The 16,505-nt window shown below is 35.9% G+C and overlaps 1 protein-coding gene across 1 annotated transcript; it reads right to left on the bottom strand.

Annotated features, from left to right (window-relative positions):
* Positions 1–11,910: 11,910 nt before the first annotated feature.
* On the bottom strand, positions 11,911–12,858 carry LOC102023438 (olfactory receptor 6C2-like). The gene has a single exon (XM_005397506.1). It carries the CDS (start codon positions 12,856–12,858, stop codon positions 11,911–11,913), a length of 948 nt encoding a protein of 315 aa, XP_005397563.1.
* Positions 12,859–16,505: the final 3,647 nt, after the last annotated feature.

Here is a 16,505-nt window from a genome sequence, read left to right as displayed (position 1 = left end):
AGTGGGGCTTTAAAGACTGTCTGTAATGTATCTGCATCCACACAGTCAAAGCATGAAGTTGATTACTCTGATATCTTTTAAAACCCATTTCAATAAGCTTACTTTGTAAAAATGGGCTTCTTATTACCCACTTGTTTGGACATCTCATGCTGATTTTTGTCCTTTCAGTAAATATGAAGGGGAAAATGGAATATGGCAATGGATTAATGAAGTCTTTAGGTTAAGCATTATATGCAGATTCCATTTGGCATCTTTTTCCAAATTAAACTGGTTGCACTGCTCTCTCCAAAAAGAATTTGTGCAGCTGCATATATAATTTGTCACATGCTATGTACTTTAAAAGATCTCGTGGATCTTCTTGTAACATCTATTTTCTGCCTGCTCACCCAAACCAAGAAACACAGACACTTGGGTTATTGTTTAGGCAGAAAAGTTGTCCTCTTCTCATTGTTGCCACCTATGGTCTTTCTGTTTGTCTTTCTGAGACACATTAATGTTTATGGAATTTGTTTTCTAACTTTGCGCCTATGGATTTTCCACAATTTTTCCCACCAGTCACCGATTAAAGTACTTTAAATTTGGAATCAATGTTTCTGGGGTTGATATTTGCTTACATAAATCAGATTTGCTTATATAAATGTTCTGCAGAGCCTCCAGTTACACTGTCATGTGAATAATTCTGTTTCTTTAAAATCTTTGCTTCCTTTAGACTTGGGGCAAGGTCGTCACTAAATGCGTCTCATCTGCAGCAAACTCCAGAAAGTATGCAGTTGCTATCATGAAGAATGACAATTCCTGTGCTTCTGGGGAGTCCCATGATGCTCTCAATGATTATAGGGGAAAGTAGATCAAATTGAGATGTACTAAAGGATTACCTCTACAGGCCAGCTGGACTCCTGCCCAGCCCGGCTCCTCAGCTCTTTCCAGCAGTTAGTTCAGTATGTGGAAACCACACGCGCGCGCGCACACACACACACACACACACACACACACACACACACACACACTTAGAGAGTTCTGTTCACCCTGGGTTGAATCCTTTGTTCTAAAATGTTTTCTCTTCCTTTTGCAATACTTTCCTTTTCTACAAGTACTTGGAAACAGTGTTTGAGAAAATTATTGAAACTCAACTGTAACTGCTGTTTATTTCTATTTTCTCTATTTTTCTTTGAAAGATTAAAAAGATTAAGATTGCAAAGGCCATCGATTCACATATCAGCATTATTTAATGAGTCACATTTAGACATAATTTGTCATATTACCATGCACTGCCTTCACTTTGAAGTAAAAGATGAGTTTATGCCAGAGGACAATATAGATGACACACACTGTATATTATCTTGGCTAAGTTATATACTCAGGGGTCTTGTTTACTACAAAAAATACATCCCAGATATAAACTTCCTTCTTTTACATATTTCAAAGAGCGATACACACCACTGGTATTGCTAACTACATATCAAATCTTCTCTGAAGAAATTCTGATTGCAACTTTCAAACACAAAAATAATGAAATCCAGAAATGTAACTTACTCTTCTGAGCATCAGTAGTACCTTCCTGTGGATGAGGAACAGTGCTCCTGCCGAAAGCTAGGGGGAGTGGATCTTGTTAGTGGAAGCTTGTGTTTCAACTTCTGGCTACTCTTGCTCATGAACGACCACTTCCTCATGATACTGTAGTGAGATGTTTATCTCCAACACATTGCCAACACTTTTTTCATATTTTCTGGGATATTAAGAGCTCTCTCTGATTTTGAAAGTGTTGATACTGTGCTTCCAGTAGATGGAGAGAGACATTTTGTGAAATGCATAATAAGAAGCACCTTGGTGACCCAATTTAAAAAATCATTAAGGAATCTGGGTAATGAATTTGGCAGAAGTCCCAAAGAATGCAGTAATGGGACCAGTGTCCTCAGAGAATGGGAGATGCAACAGTCACAACCAACACAACTCAACACGCAGCTCTACAGCCAGATGGTTAGGTACTGCATGTGTCTGTCCTTCCTGTATTTGTCCCATACTTTCTACCGTGGATGGAAGATTGCCAGGGCCTAGTTTCCTTCTTTATTATACATTTAATTAAAATAAGTAAAATTTCAGGTAATCAATAATAAAAACTAAGAATGATTTCAAAATTACTAATAGCTACTTTTATTCTACATTTATCTTTCTAACTTTTTCTATACTGGGGCTGGGGATTTAGCTCAGCAGCAAAGCGCCTGCCTGCCTGGCAAGCGCAAGGTCGTGAGTTTGGTTCCCGGTACCGGAGAAAAACCAAAAAAAAACCCCCAAAAAACAAAATAACTTTTCCTATACTATACAGGAGAAATATCAAAGACTTTGAAGCACATCAGAATACAAATATTTCTGAGTCTTGATTTATATTTCTAGCTCCATTGTTTGAAGTTACACATTCATAACTGAAGGAAAAATGTGAAGAGTTAATAATTGGTATTTATGTCATTGATTTTGTCATTGTCTAGCATTATCTGGCGCTGATATGCACATTGCCTAAAAACTGTATTTTATCATCATGGACATCTTCTGAACATATTCTAAGTTAGCAGATTTATCAAATATATAAAGAATACCAACAATACGGTATCACTTCTTCTTCTTTTTTTTTTTTTTTTCCAGTACTGGGAATCAAACTCATGACCTTGCACTTGCCAGGCAGGCGCTGTGCCGCTGAGCTAAATGCCCAGCCCCTATGGTATTACTTCTATGAACCTGAAAAAAAGAAACATAACCAAAAAAGAGAATTTATATATTGGCTTTGATAATAATAAAACGTTGAAAAATGTAATACCTTCAATCTAAGGTCAGGGACAATATAATGCCTTCTGTTACCACATTTGTTTAATGTTGTACTGTAGACTCTAGCCCATGAATAAGGCAAAAAAATCAGGCATCCAGTATAGAAATGGGGATAGGCATCCTTTTCATTCACTGACACAGGAATGTCTATGTAGAAAATCATGTGGAGTATAATTTTTTCTTAGTTCTTTATATATTTTAGGTGGTAGAACTCTGTCTGAGGAAAGCTAGCAAAAATTTTCCCAATCCTCTAAACCCAATCAAAAAGTGGGCAAGTGAAATTAATACACACTTCTCAAAAGAAGAAGCCCAAATGGCCCATAAATACATAAAGAGCATTCACTATCCATGGCCATTAGAGAAATGCAAATTGAAACAACACTGAGATTGCACCTTGCTCTAGGAAAGGATAGCTGCCATCAAGAAATCAAATGATTACAAACGCTGGTGTGACAGCAGAGAAAAGGGAATATAAGCTGGTACAGCCACTATGGAAACCAGTACGGAGATTCTTCAAAGAACTGAAACTAGAAATTCCACTTGACTCAGGTATCTTCTTGAAAGAATTAAAGTCATCATATTATAGTGATACATGCATACCCATATTTATAGCAGCACAATTTACAATAGCTAAATCTTGGAAGAAACCTATATATCCATCAGCAGATGAATGTGTAAAGCAAATGTGTTATTTATACACAGTGGAGTACTACTGTGCAGGAAAAAAGATAAACTTAAGTCATTTGTAGGAAAATGGATGTACCTGGCAGCCATAATGTGAAGTGAAATAAATCAAATGCATAAGCTTAAATATCACGTGTCTCTTATATGAGAAACCTAAAGTATAAGTAAAGAGTAAGATAAAAGATAGATAATAGGAAGTAGGGAAATAGATCTTTATAAAAGAGAAGGGGATTGATCTATGGATGAAGAGGGAGGGAAGGAAGGCAAAGGGGTTGAAAAAAAGAATTGAGATGTGTTATGTACATGCACCAACTCCCCAAGGTAAATGTAACCATTGTATATTATAAACATGCACTAATGAAAAGTAAAAACTGAAATAAGAAAGAAATCATGTGGAATCTTTAGAACTACTGGAATCATTGGGTCAATTTTGCAAGTGTGGAACACAGGATCAATATACAAAAATAAAATGTATTTCTATGTATTAGCAACAAATAACCAAAAAATGGACATTATAATACAGTATTATCAACAATTACTCCAGAAATACAAAATACTGAGGAATTAATCTGACCAAAGCTACAAAATATCTGTACACAGAAAGCTACAAACTATGACTTATAGAAATTATAGAACACTTAAGTTAATGAAGAAATCACACTCTATTCATCAGTCGAAACACTTAATATCATGAAGATGTTAATTTTCCTCAAGTTTTCCTAAAGTTTCAGTATAATCTCAATCAAATTCCCAGCAAGTTTTCTGTACAGATTGATGAACTGATTCTAGAATTTATATAAAATTGCAAAAGGTGTAACATAGCTAAAACAGCTGCGAGAAAAAACAATATTGGGGACAAAAACTGATCTCAAGACATAAAAGCACAGGAGTCAAAGCACTTTTTTGCATAAAGTTCCCAGGTTCATCAAAACAAAGTGAAATGACAGTCTAAACGTTTATGCAAATGAATTGGGATATATACTTGGCAATCTCCTAGAAAATCACATCTCAGCAAAATGACTCAGTATCAATTCAAATTTAATTTCCATATTTATGAAAAACAAATATATCTATAATGAAAATTTTTACAATATTGGTTCTGAGGGTAAATACCATTCCAAGTAAACAGCTCCAAATATCTTCTATCTTTCACAGAATCTTAAAAAAATAGAAAAAGATAAAACATACTCATTTTAAAGGTTCACAATAGGGGGCTGGGGATTTAGCTCAGTGGCAAAGCGCCTGCCTGGCAAGCACAAGGTCATGAGTTCGGTTCCCGGTACCGGAAAAAAAAAAAAAAAAAAAAAAAAAAAAAAAGGTTCACAATAATCTTGAATAACCAGAATATCTAAACCTCTGAAGAACAGGAAAAGAAAGAAAATTACTGACCAACCTCACATGACCATAAACATCATATCCTAAATAAAATATTAGAAAATTACAAATAACAAATTAAATCTAGCAATATATAAAAAGAGTAATTTGTCCAAAGAATACAGAAGTTGTTCAAAGAATATGATACTAGCTTTGCACTTAAAACATATAATTCACCACAATTTTACTATAATAAAAATATTACTGCTATAAAATAAATCATAAATATAAGAAAAATATTGAGATTAAAAATTTTATTATCCCAGTGAATACAGAATATTTTATATAATTGAAAGTGCATCATTAATAGAACTTGGCAAACTAATACAGAATCTAACTTATCTGTTGGAGTGTTTGTAAATCACACTTTAAAAATATGAGTTTTTAAAAATAAGTACAAACTATTAAAAAAGCAGTTGTGGAGCTCTTTCATGAGTATCTTTAGTCACGCTGTCAGGGCTGCCTCAATGTCTTGCATCTATCCAAAGCATTTACCTTCAATAGTTATGTTGACCTTGGAGGAGAGTCAAAAGTCACAGGGTGCCAGATCTGGTGAATAAAGTGGATGAGCACACATGCTGATGCTTTTAGGATCCTGGCTTGCTGCTGACTGAGCAACAGCACTCATCATATGGATTTCAGGACTACGTATTTGCATACCGATGATACTTATTACCAAAGGATGGTTGTTACGTATTTGCTTAACTTTGTGACTGATTTATGACGTTTGTTCTGCAGGAGGCAACCTCAAGAACAAACCATAGCTATGGTGGGACTTCTGGCTGGGGCCCAACTCAACGTTTTCCCAGCAACTATTGTTAATAATAACAATAAAAAGGGGGGAAATGTGGAAGTCGGTACGGAAAATGTGTACATGAAGCACTTTACTTCTAAGCAGCAATGTAGTCCGTCCTGAAGGGTCTCCTGAAGGGTCAGCTAAAAGACTCTGAGCTGGAACATAGCATGACTTGGAGGGAGGCCACGGCTTCACAGCTACAGGATGTGGGAGACGTTTTCTGTGCTGCTTCCCAAGCTGTCCCCAATACTATCAGCTCAGCTGTCCTCAACCATATCAGCTCAAGTGGAACGTGCACTTTCCTTGAACTGTCTTTTGACTTCCTTTCTCATAGAATGCCTTGTTCTCATTTAGTACAGAACACCTTTGTCTCATTAAATATTTAATACAGTGTGCTCTTTAATAAACAGTGGGATCAGTAAATCCACTCCTCATGTGTGTCTGTGCTACAAGTCTTCCTTCATCAAAGCAGGAGTCTTTGTTGGAGATCAGTCCCAATATTACTTGGGAAACTACATCCGCAGTATTGATTGCGTAGCCCCAGTATTGACAGGTAGCACCCATACCCTGTGTGGCCCGGATAACACTGCAGCTTCTCTCTGTGTGCTTTCACCCCTGACCAACCCTGTGCCTGTGGATTTCAAACCCTGCCAGCAGCCACCCATCAACCCTAAGCTGGCTTTATCTTTTCATCTCCTTGGAAGAGAGCCACAGAGGTGCCAACCAACAGACTGGCCTGATCATGAGTGAGGCCAGTGCCTGGGGAGAGGAGGTACACCCAGGGAGATATTACAGACCTGGCCAGCAGTGCTAGTCCCACAAAAATCCCCACAGCTCTTGTAAACTACAAAAACAGTGTGGAGTTTTACTTTGAAAGTGATTCTTTTATGAAAGGCTACAGTTGAAGACAAAACCCAGTGTGGAATCTGCCATATTGCCAAAGCATGTTTAATCAGGCACTATTTTAGGAAATATTTTAAATATTTAAAACTGAGCCACAGAATAACTCTACTTCGGGGTTTGCAGTGTTATCTTGTTGCAGGCACTGGGTGAGTGACAGCCTTGGAGAGGGTGCAGGGTAGACATAGACTCACTGAGAAGTTTAAACTCAAGTCAGAAATGACACAGACTCCGAAGTCCATAGTGAAAAACCAGGCTCAGCAAGTGTGGCTTTCAGAGGCTGAAAGTGCTGCCTTTAAATCCAGCAGTCTGCTTGAATCCTTGTCCTGCAGCCTGTATCCTGCAGAGAGCAGAGGGATGATTGCTTTGCCCACCTACCAACATGAGCAAGGCTCTGCCATGGCTTGAAAGAGTGCCACAGTGTGGGGTGTATGAACAAAGGGGGCCCTGGAGTATGGAGAGAACCTCAGAAACCCCTAGGCCATAAAGTCAGGGGGAGAAAATTGTGACTTGATGGATTTCAGGACAGCAGATCCTGAAAATAAACCACTCATTCAAAAGCACAGAGGAATTTTTTATTTTTTTAAATTTATGGACTCATTTTTTCCCCCTTTCTTTTTCCTCTATTGGATTTTTGAGATCTGTGGCTTTTATTATTTTCTTTTTTCCTTCTTTCTCTTATCTTTCTCTTCTCTTTTCTTTCTTCCCATTATTTTACTCCGTCTTTTCTCTTTTATTCTTATTTGTTCTTTTCTGTTACTGTTACCTAATGCTATAATTTCCTTTTATTTCTCAATGAGATTCCCTACCTCATTTTTATCTCCTTGTTCTCATTTTCTATTGATTAATATTGAAATTTTTTTCCTATCTTTACTATTTCTATGTGCACTAGTACAAATATTAATTTTATGAATACTTGGATACTTAATTCTATGTTATATTTTCAAATATCATCCTATTGCTAGTGGAAGTAAATTTCCATTTAATGGCTATTTTACCTTAGGTCAATATTTGGTTTGTCTTAGTGTTTATACCATAATTATTCATAAGACAGTTAATTCTATGTTATATTTTCAAATATCATCCTATTGCTAGTGGAAGTAGACTTCCACATAATGGACATTTTACCTTAGGTCAATATTTGGTTTGTCTTAGTGTTTATACCATAACTATTCATCTCTCTTCTAGAATTAAATATATATTATTGGTTCTTAGGGTATGTCAATATCCAGTCTGTCTTTGCTGATGTTACTGTTGCTGATTTTATTACTATACTCAAGGTGATATTGCTGTTATCAGGTGATTTTCTCTGTACGCCAGTATCTGGATTGCTTTGGTGTCACTAGCAATACTGAGGCCTATTCCCAGACAACTGGGCACTGAGCCAAATACACTGCATCCTCCCCTTCCAAGTAAATGCAGGTGCTAGGATTCTGGGACAGAGGCAAAGGCCCATAGTTAACAGTGCTCAGAGTATATCACTGGAAAGTAGCACTAACTGTAGAGGTCTCCATACTAGTAAGAATGTTTTCCACCATAACCAACCCACAAACCTTAGCACAAACAAACAAACAATACAGAAACATGAGAAGACAGGCAATGAATGCCTCCAAAACAACTGCACAGTTCCCCCAAAGCTGATCCATAGGGGATTGAGGAGAAGGAAATCAAAAGACACAAAAGTGAGTTATTCAAATGGTCAACAGAGGAGATAACAAAACAGGTCAATAATGTGCTTAGCAAGTTCAAAGAAAATATATCTAAATAGATTTGGGTCAAATAGACAAAATGGTCACTGCATTTACAGAAGTCACTAATAAAAATCTAGCTGAGCTAAACAAAGTGATACAAAACATGAATGTCCTGTAGAGAAAAGAATCAGAGTCCATGAGAAGGCCCTAAACAGAAATTCAAAAGATTATAAATCTAAAGAAAGTATGAGCAGAAGAAACGACAATGTGAGGACAATATGCAGAGATTAAATCAAGAGAACATAAAGAGTGGATCCAACTGCTTCCAGATGAGGCAAAGAGGACTAAGTTAATTGGAATAGTGAACAGTTAGAGGACAGCACAAGTGGCACAAAAAAAAATCTTTACAAATATAATAGCAGAAAACTTTCTAAATATGAGGAAAGTATTTAACTTACAGATAACTGAGGCATATAGAACCCTCAATCTTCACAATCAGCAAAGAATCTCTCCGAAGCACCCCATAGTCAAAATCCCAGAAGTTCTATGAAGGACTGAGTCTTAAAAGCTGTTAGAAGGGCTGGGGATGTAGCTCAGCAGCAAAGCGCCTGCCTGGCAAGCACAGGGTCTTGAGTTTGGTTCCCGATACCAGAGAAAAACAAAACAAAACAAAACAAAAAAAAAATAAAAGCTGTTAGAGAAAAGTAATAAATTACTTACCAAGAAAAACCTATTAGAATTACAGTGGACTTCTCAATACAAATCTTTAAGTCCAGAAGAGGTTGGGGTGATCCTTAAAAAAGAAGAAAAAAAATAGATGAGATAAACAGAAAACAAGTAGCAAGATTATGGATTTATATTTAGATAAAAATTATACTAGTAAATGATCAAAATAACCAAGTTACAAAAGTAAAGATTGTTGTCTTGGATAAAAAAAATCAAAAGTCAACTGACTACTGTGCACAAGAAATCTATTTTAACTGTAAAACCCAAATAGATTAAAGTAAAAAGATGGAGCTTAACATAAATCTTTCACCAGATTAGTAATATAAGGGAGTTCACTCAACCTGAAAAAGGCATCCATGAGACAGTTGCCATCAAATTTATGATGAAAGAATGTCTGCTCTTACAGTATTTACTCAATAATAGTGTTAGAGATCTTTGCCAGAGAGTGAAGTGAGAAAAAGGGTAAAAGCCTTCCATATTGGAAAGGAGAAATAAAATTCTCCTTACTTGCTGGTTACATGATTATTTAAGTATAAAATCTGTATACAAAATTGTTTGGATATACAATGATGGAACACTAAAGACAGAAACTATTTTAGTGATTAGTGATTTTTAGCAACATTGCAGGATAGAAGATCTATGAAATACATAAAATCAATTCAGTTCTACATACTAAGAATGAAGAATAAGGGATTGAAAATAAAACATATGTACATGATCATAAAAATATGAATATACATGATATCAAACAAATGATATGGATTTTCCAGTGAAAACTACAAAGTGTCATGGAAATTAAAAAGACCTTACTAAAGTTTTGGGGTGGGAAACAATATTATTAAGTTCTGCCTCTCCTCCAATTGATCTACAGTTTAAAAGAAATCCAACAAAAATTCCAGAAGATTTTGTTGTTTTTGGTAGAATTTACAAGGTGATTCTAAAATTCTTATGTAGATGCAAAGAAACAAGAGTGGCCAGAATAGCTTTGAAAAAGGAGAACAACTTTGGAGAAGTAGCACTGATTTCATACTTATTATAAAACTACAATAATCAAAACAGTGACTTGGTATAAAGATAGAATAATAAATCAAGGGTAATGATTAAGAATGAATGTAAAGAGATCCAGTAATTATGATCAAGTAATTTAATCAAGAGAGCAAAGTAATTTATTAGAGATAGAGTAGACTTTTGAACAAATGATGATGGAAATGTTGGCTATCCCTGTGCATAACAAGAGCATTGATTAGGACCTCACACTGCATACAAAATTTAGCACAAATGAATCATAGGTTTAAATGTCAAACCTCAGATTATACAACTTACAAAAGAAAAGATAGAGGGAATTCTTTGTGGTGAGTAGGTTAGTCTGAGCTTTCTTAGACATAGCTCTATAAGAATGGTCTGTAGGAAGAACAAACTGATGAAAAGTATGCAGTTAAAATTAAGAATATCTGTTCTTTGAAAAGAATTGCTAAATGAAACTGATGACGTAATAGACTGGGAGAAAATCCTTACAAAGCATATAGACGATAAAATACCACAATATAGAAGGAACTAGCAGAGGTGGATTTTAAAGAAGGGAAAAGGGATCGGGGGAAGGACAGAGAAGGAGAAGAAAAAAGAATGAAAAAGGGCAAAAAAAGCATATTATATGCATTTACAAATAGGCCAAAATGAAACCCAGCATTCTGTATAACTAATGTGCAGTAACATAAAACTAAAAAGAACTTTCATGCACCAGTAATAAGAAGGTATACGCCAAGGACTAGAGACGTATCTCAGTGGTAGGGTAGTTTCTTGACATTCATGAGGTACTGGGTTTGATCCAGCACAGGAAAAACAGTAGATAAAAGCTCAACTAAATTCAACAAAATATTTGAATGGACATTTCATGAGGAAAGACATGCGGATGGCATTTAAGCACATGGAAAGGTGGGCAGTGTCACTAGCATTTATGGGATTTCAAGCTAAAACCACAATGAGAAGACACACACTTGGTATAAAACTGAAAAATTTAAAAGAACCAAATATGATATGGCCATTTCACTCTTAGATATTTATCTAATAAAGAAAAAATATATGCTCACACAGAGAATTGTACACGAGCATGTATAGAGCCTTTATTTGTAAGAGTCAAACTCTGGGAAAGAACAAAAATCCAGACAGTGAATCAATAAACAAATTTTTGGCATTGGATACAGTGGATACTACTCACCAATGAAAGTTAATGTTAACTAATCATGCACATAATAATATGAGTGAACCTCAAAATAACTATTCTGAGTGAAATGTCATAGGATAAAACATTACACAGTTGACTTTATATGCAATTGTAGATAAATGTATATTATTGGATTATGAGGAAAAGCAGATTAGCGGGTGGGTGGCAACAGGTGCATGGGGAGGGCTGGCAGGTAATATTACAAAAGGCACAAGGAAGATTTGGGGTGATGGATAGGCGTGCTGTTTGATTTTGGTGATGTTTTCGTAGGGTCTTGATGTGTTAATATTTATTGAATTCTGTAATGAGTACCTCAAAAAAGTTGTAAAAATATTTAATAACTCTTGAAGGATGAGGTAATAACAGTGGGAAAATGAATCCTCACGGTGTATTCTGTCCATGAGTGAAAGTAACTGCTGGAATGCTTTTTCTTTTATTGGATTTTACTAGTTTTAATTTGGTTTATTTTCAATTTTATTAGCTAGATTGAAGGCAAAATTAGGCATTGATGAACAAAAAATGTACTATTTTGGGTGGAACTTATGCTTAAAGGGACTTTTTACAGTTAAAGAAGTGAACTTATGTCAGAGATTGTTCTGGGAGCAGCAAATGTTTGAGACAAGTTATCTAAACTGAGATCAGATCAAGACAAACAGGTGGAGTTTAGCGGGCTTTGCTTGGTTGATATTTTATTTCTATGCTTAAAAAATCTCTTTCTTCTTTGAGATCAGTGCAAGTTTTTTGAGTGAGTCATTGAAGGCTTGCCTAACTTGCTTGTTTCTCAGAGTGTAAATGAATGGGTTCATCATAGGAGCAATGGACGTCATTAGCACTGCCACACCCTTATTGATGGCCACAGATTCCTTCGCTGAAGGCTTGACATAGATGAAGATACAGCTCCCATAGGTGATGGAAACCACAATCATGTGGGAAGAGCAGGTGGAAAAGGCCTTTTTTCTTTGCTGGGCAGATGGGAATCTCACAATGGTCTTGATGATGTGTACGTAGGACAGAACCACACACACGAGGGTCAGAATGAAGGTCAGCACGGCACAGACAATCACCAGCTGCTCTATGAGCCATGTGTCTGAGCATGAGATCTTCAAGATAGGAGATGCATCACAGAAGAAATAATCAATAATATTTGAGTTACAAAATTTCAAATTTAGGAACAGGGTGAGTGGTGGGAGTATGATCATCAAGCCTGCCAGCCAGCAGCCGAGGACGAGATTCCTGCACACTCTTCTGTTCATGATGGTTACGTAGTGCAGGGGCTTGCAGATGGCCACATAGCGGTCATAGGACATTATGGCCAGAAGGAAGAATTCTATTACTCCAAAAATATCTGTGAAGAACACCTGAATAACACAGACACTGTATGTAATTGACCTATCACCTGTGGCTATGTTGTACAGATATCTAGGGATACAAGCAGAAGTAAACGAAATTTCTAATAAGGCAAAATTTTGTAGAAAGAAGTACATGGGTGTTTTGAGATGGCAGTCAAATGAAGTGAGAGCTATGATGGCCAGGTTCCCAGTTATACTTAACGTGTAAGTGAAAAATAGAAACACAAAAACTGGAATCTGAAGTTGAGGGTCATTTGTTAGTCCCAAGAGAATGAAGGTTGTTATTGTGTGGTTTCCCATCACTGACAAGGGAATTTTATCAGTCCTTCTGTAAAATTTAGAGATATGTTACTTGCAAAGACTAGCATGAAATCCAGACAGCCTATAAACAGTGACTGCTAGACAGCAAATTCACAGTTTCTTCTATAAGTAGTTATGAATATTGTCAATACATTAGTAATCTTGGCTACGCAGTCACTTGTTTTAGTTTATTGTTTTGACAGTTTGTGATATAATTTTAAACATATTAAAGAAACCGTTCCAATTTGCCTTTTTACTTTACATTTGTAATTATATCTGACTAGATTTCCCCATGTCATTAGTTTTGACTTATAATATCTTGAGATTCCCCAATGTTCTGACATCTTTTTATGACTAAGATTTCTTCAGTAATCTAAAGGTGAATAGTTCATGTAGTCATTTTTTCTCTTCTACCTTAGATATGGCTCTTACTGGAACGTAAATATGTTGTAATTCATGCAGACTCCATGCTCAAGCTGCCATGAACCATCCCTAATTTGCATTTCACATATTGCCATGATGATCAAGCACGCGTTTCTGTGGGTGGTTTTGTGCTCTAAAGTGCAACTTCCATCTTGCTGTCTTATTCCTCTGCTTTACCTTTGATTTCTTGGCTTCTGTACAATTTATGGAGTGTCCACTGGATTATACAATTGGCTGTAGACAAAGAAATGTTTGATCCACCAATAAATAGCTAGGGAAAACCATATTTCTTTTACACTTTCAGCCTATTTAGTTAAGTATGAAAGGTACTCCAACATCTATTTATCACTACCATCAAGTTCAAAATAAAATTTAAAGTACTAAATATGCCCTGCATGTACTGCCTGTGTGCAGCTACTTACCTGTGATTATCAGTGTGAGCATTATTTCTATTGGAGCATCTTCTAAAACTCTGATGTCTCACTGCTCCTTTCTCTGCCTGTGACAAGTAATAGCTGCTTCCGTTTTACCAGTTCCTCTGAGAAAATAAATTAGTAGAAAGCAGAGAATATTGTCGCCTTTTTTCTACTGAGATATCTGCAGAAACCAATATATCTCTAAATTTATAGCTAGTGTGTAAGAATTATTGGTCCAGGAGAGTACATATGTTTAAGTGGGGCATGTAGTTACACCCCTGGAGTCCCAAGCACTGTGGAAAACAGAAACAAGGTAAGAAGTTCTAGCCCAGCCTGGGCAATTTAGAAAGACATTGTCTCAGAAGCATAAAAAAAGACTGGGGTTAAATTTCTAGAAAAAACAAAATAACAACAAAAAGCCATCTGTACCCGAATTGTAGGCACACACATGCAGTTAGCTTGTACCTTAATTGGACTTCATTTTCTCTTTACTTATTTATTTTTATTGTTTATTGTAGTTTACTAGTACACATGCCATACAAACTGTTTACATTTCCTGTGGGAAGTTGGTACATGTACATAACACATCTCAATTCTCTTTTTCTCCCCTCTCTTCCTCACCACACCCAAGGAGGAAGCAAGGGAGAGATGGAGAGTGCGGGCTTTATTTTTAAACAACTTTGTCATTAACTTTAATTACTCATATCCTATATGCACCTGTATTTAACATAAACAAATATTTTTTTTGGTCTGGAACAAGAGTTTTTGCCCAGTGAGTAAATGCATGTCATGAAAGCATCACCTTCTATGTTTATGTTATTACCTTCCAAGCTGTCACCTCGTCCTTGTTTTATCTCTGGAGCAGATAAATAGTTGTGTTTTTATTGGTGATAATATTTGCCTTCTGGAAGCATCTTTCCATAGTATATTCAATCAAGAAGTCAAGGAATTATCACACATTAATATGCAATTCACCTGCTATTCATTTTAAAATATATTGTAAATATTTTTTACATCTCTTTAAGTGCATTTTAGTGCTTTATATTTTTCTAAAAATTCAATTAGCATGTTGGATGAATGGCTGCCATTTATTCATTTAAAATAGCCACTTTCTGAAGAGATCAGAGCTGAATCAGCTTTTAATTATAGGCAGTTAAATCAGAAGTTTTATTCATCATCATTACTGGAAAGGAGAACCAACAACTTTTTCTGAAGACTTACAACATTCCTAGGAGATATAGGGCCACAGTGTAATAAGTAGAAAGGAAAATTTTAATCGAAGGGAATGATACTGTTTCCAATCCATTTCTTCTGAACCAGTAGCTCCTAGAACTATTACCTGGTAATATGCTTGTTTCCACACCCTCCCTGTGACAGCCCTTGTTCCAAAGTATCCTTCATTCATTTCATTCATTAATAATCTTAGTTTTTAAGTTTACAGAAAGTTTAACAGAATACTTGCATCTGTCAGATCTTTATGTTTAACAAAACTGCAGGAATAATGTACTTTGTCAGTGTCAGAGAAAATCATTTTACAGATTTACCATTCTTGACATTAATGGAATAGCCACTGTACTTACTCTTCCTAGAGTTAGCAGCAGCTTCAGCTGATTTTTAGATGAGTCCTAAAGGTGAATTTGAGGAAGAGAACCTAACAGCAAAGGCTAACAAAGGATTTTGTTCTGTTGAGGTACATGATCCTTCCACTTCCTGTTTATTCTGACTGCTCTTGCAGAGGTAAGTTTTTCATCTGCAATACACTGGAAAGACTTTCTATCCAGGAATTTTGGTCCATTCTTTGGCTAGGAAACATATTTCAGCTCTCTTTTGGTGAAAAGAAGATACTATTTTAAAATTATCTTGCTGTCAAAGTATCAATATTATGATTTCTCTGGGCAGAGAGAGGGCCTTTTGCACCAATATGATTTATTTGCTAACCCTGAAACTAAATAAATAAATGGGTAGGTCCTTTGTGACCCATGTTCAGACATCACTAATGAGTGTTCTTTGTAATGGACTTGGGCAAAAATCCTGAAAGATGCTGCAAAGGAGGCAATGTCCTTAGAGACACAAAAACGCAACCATAGCAACAAGTATGGGTCAAGATATGATGGTAAATAATGATGTGATCAAAACCACTCTATCTTGCCTGCATTTTTTTCCTCTATTGTGAGGAAAGTTGAAAGATCACAAAGCTAAAAATAGCATCTGCTATTTTTCTCAGCATTGTAAAATTTAATAAAACAGAAAAATATTTCAAATTTTAAAATGTTTTTAATACCTTAAAGTAAATAATGACTCTGAATAATAAAAAGCAAAATATTATTTTTATTACTTGCAGGTAGAACTTGCTTTATTGGCTCATGTTTACAATACAGAATAGTGGTGCCAGTTTTGCGTAGTTGGTGCATGCGTATGATACACTTTGATCATTTTAGATTCCTTTCTCTTCCTATCCCTGACCTCCTCCTATCTCTGATCTCTTATCTGAGCACCAAACTCCCTTCTTATTTATTGTTTTTATTTTAAAGAGAATAACCCCCCCAACAAAAACAAAACAACAAAACCCAGTAAAAACAATACAGAATTTCAAAACAAGATGATAGGAAATTAACAATGTACACTATACAGGAGAGGTGCTAGTGGACATCTTCATTTTGTTCCCAGTTTTAGAGAACAATTTCAGCTTTCCCCCATTTAATAGGATGTTTGATGTAAATGCCATTTATCAGACTGAGATAAAGTCCTTTTGTACCTATTAGCTTCAGGGCATTTCTGATGAGTGGATGTTGGCTTCTGGTCAGAGGC

This window comes from Chinchilla lanigera, unplaced genomic scaffold, assembly GCF_000276665.1.
Source record: "Chinchilla lanigera isolate Chin_1 unplaced genomic scaffold, ChiLan1.0 scaffold00057, whole genome shotgun sequence".
NCBI lineage: Eukaryota > Metazoa > Chordata > Mammalia > Rodentia > Chinchillidae > Chinchilla > Chinchilla lanigera.
Note: the sequence above shows the minus strand (reverse complement) of the source record. Positions and strands in the feature narration are given on the sequence as shown.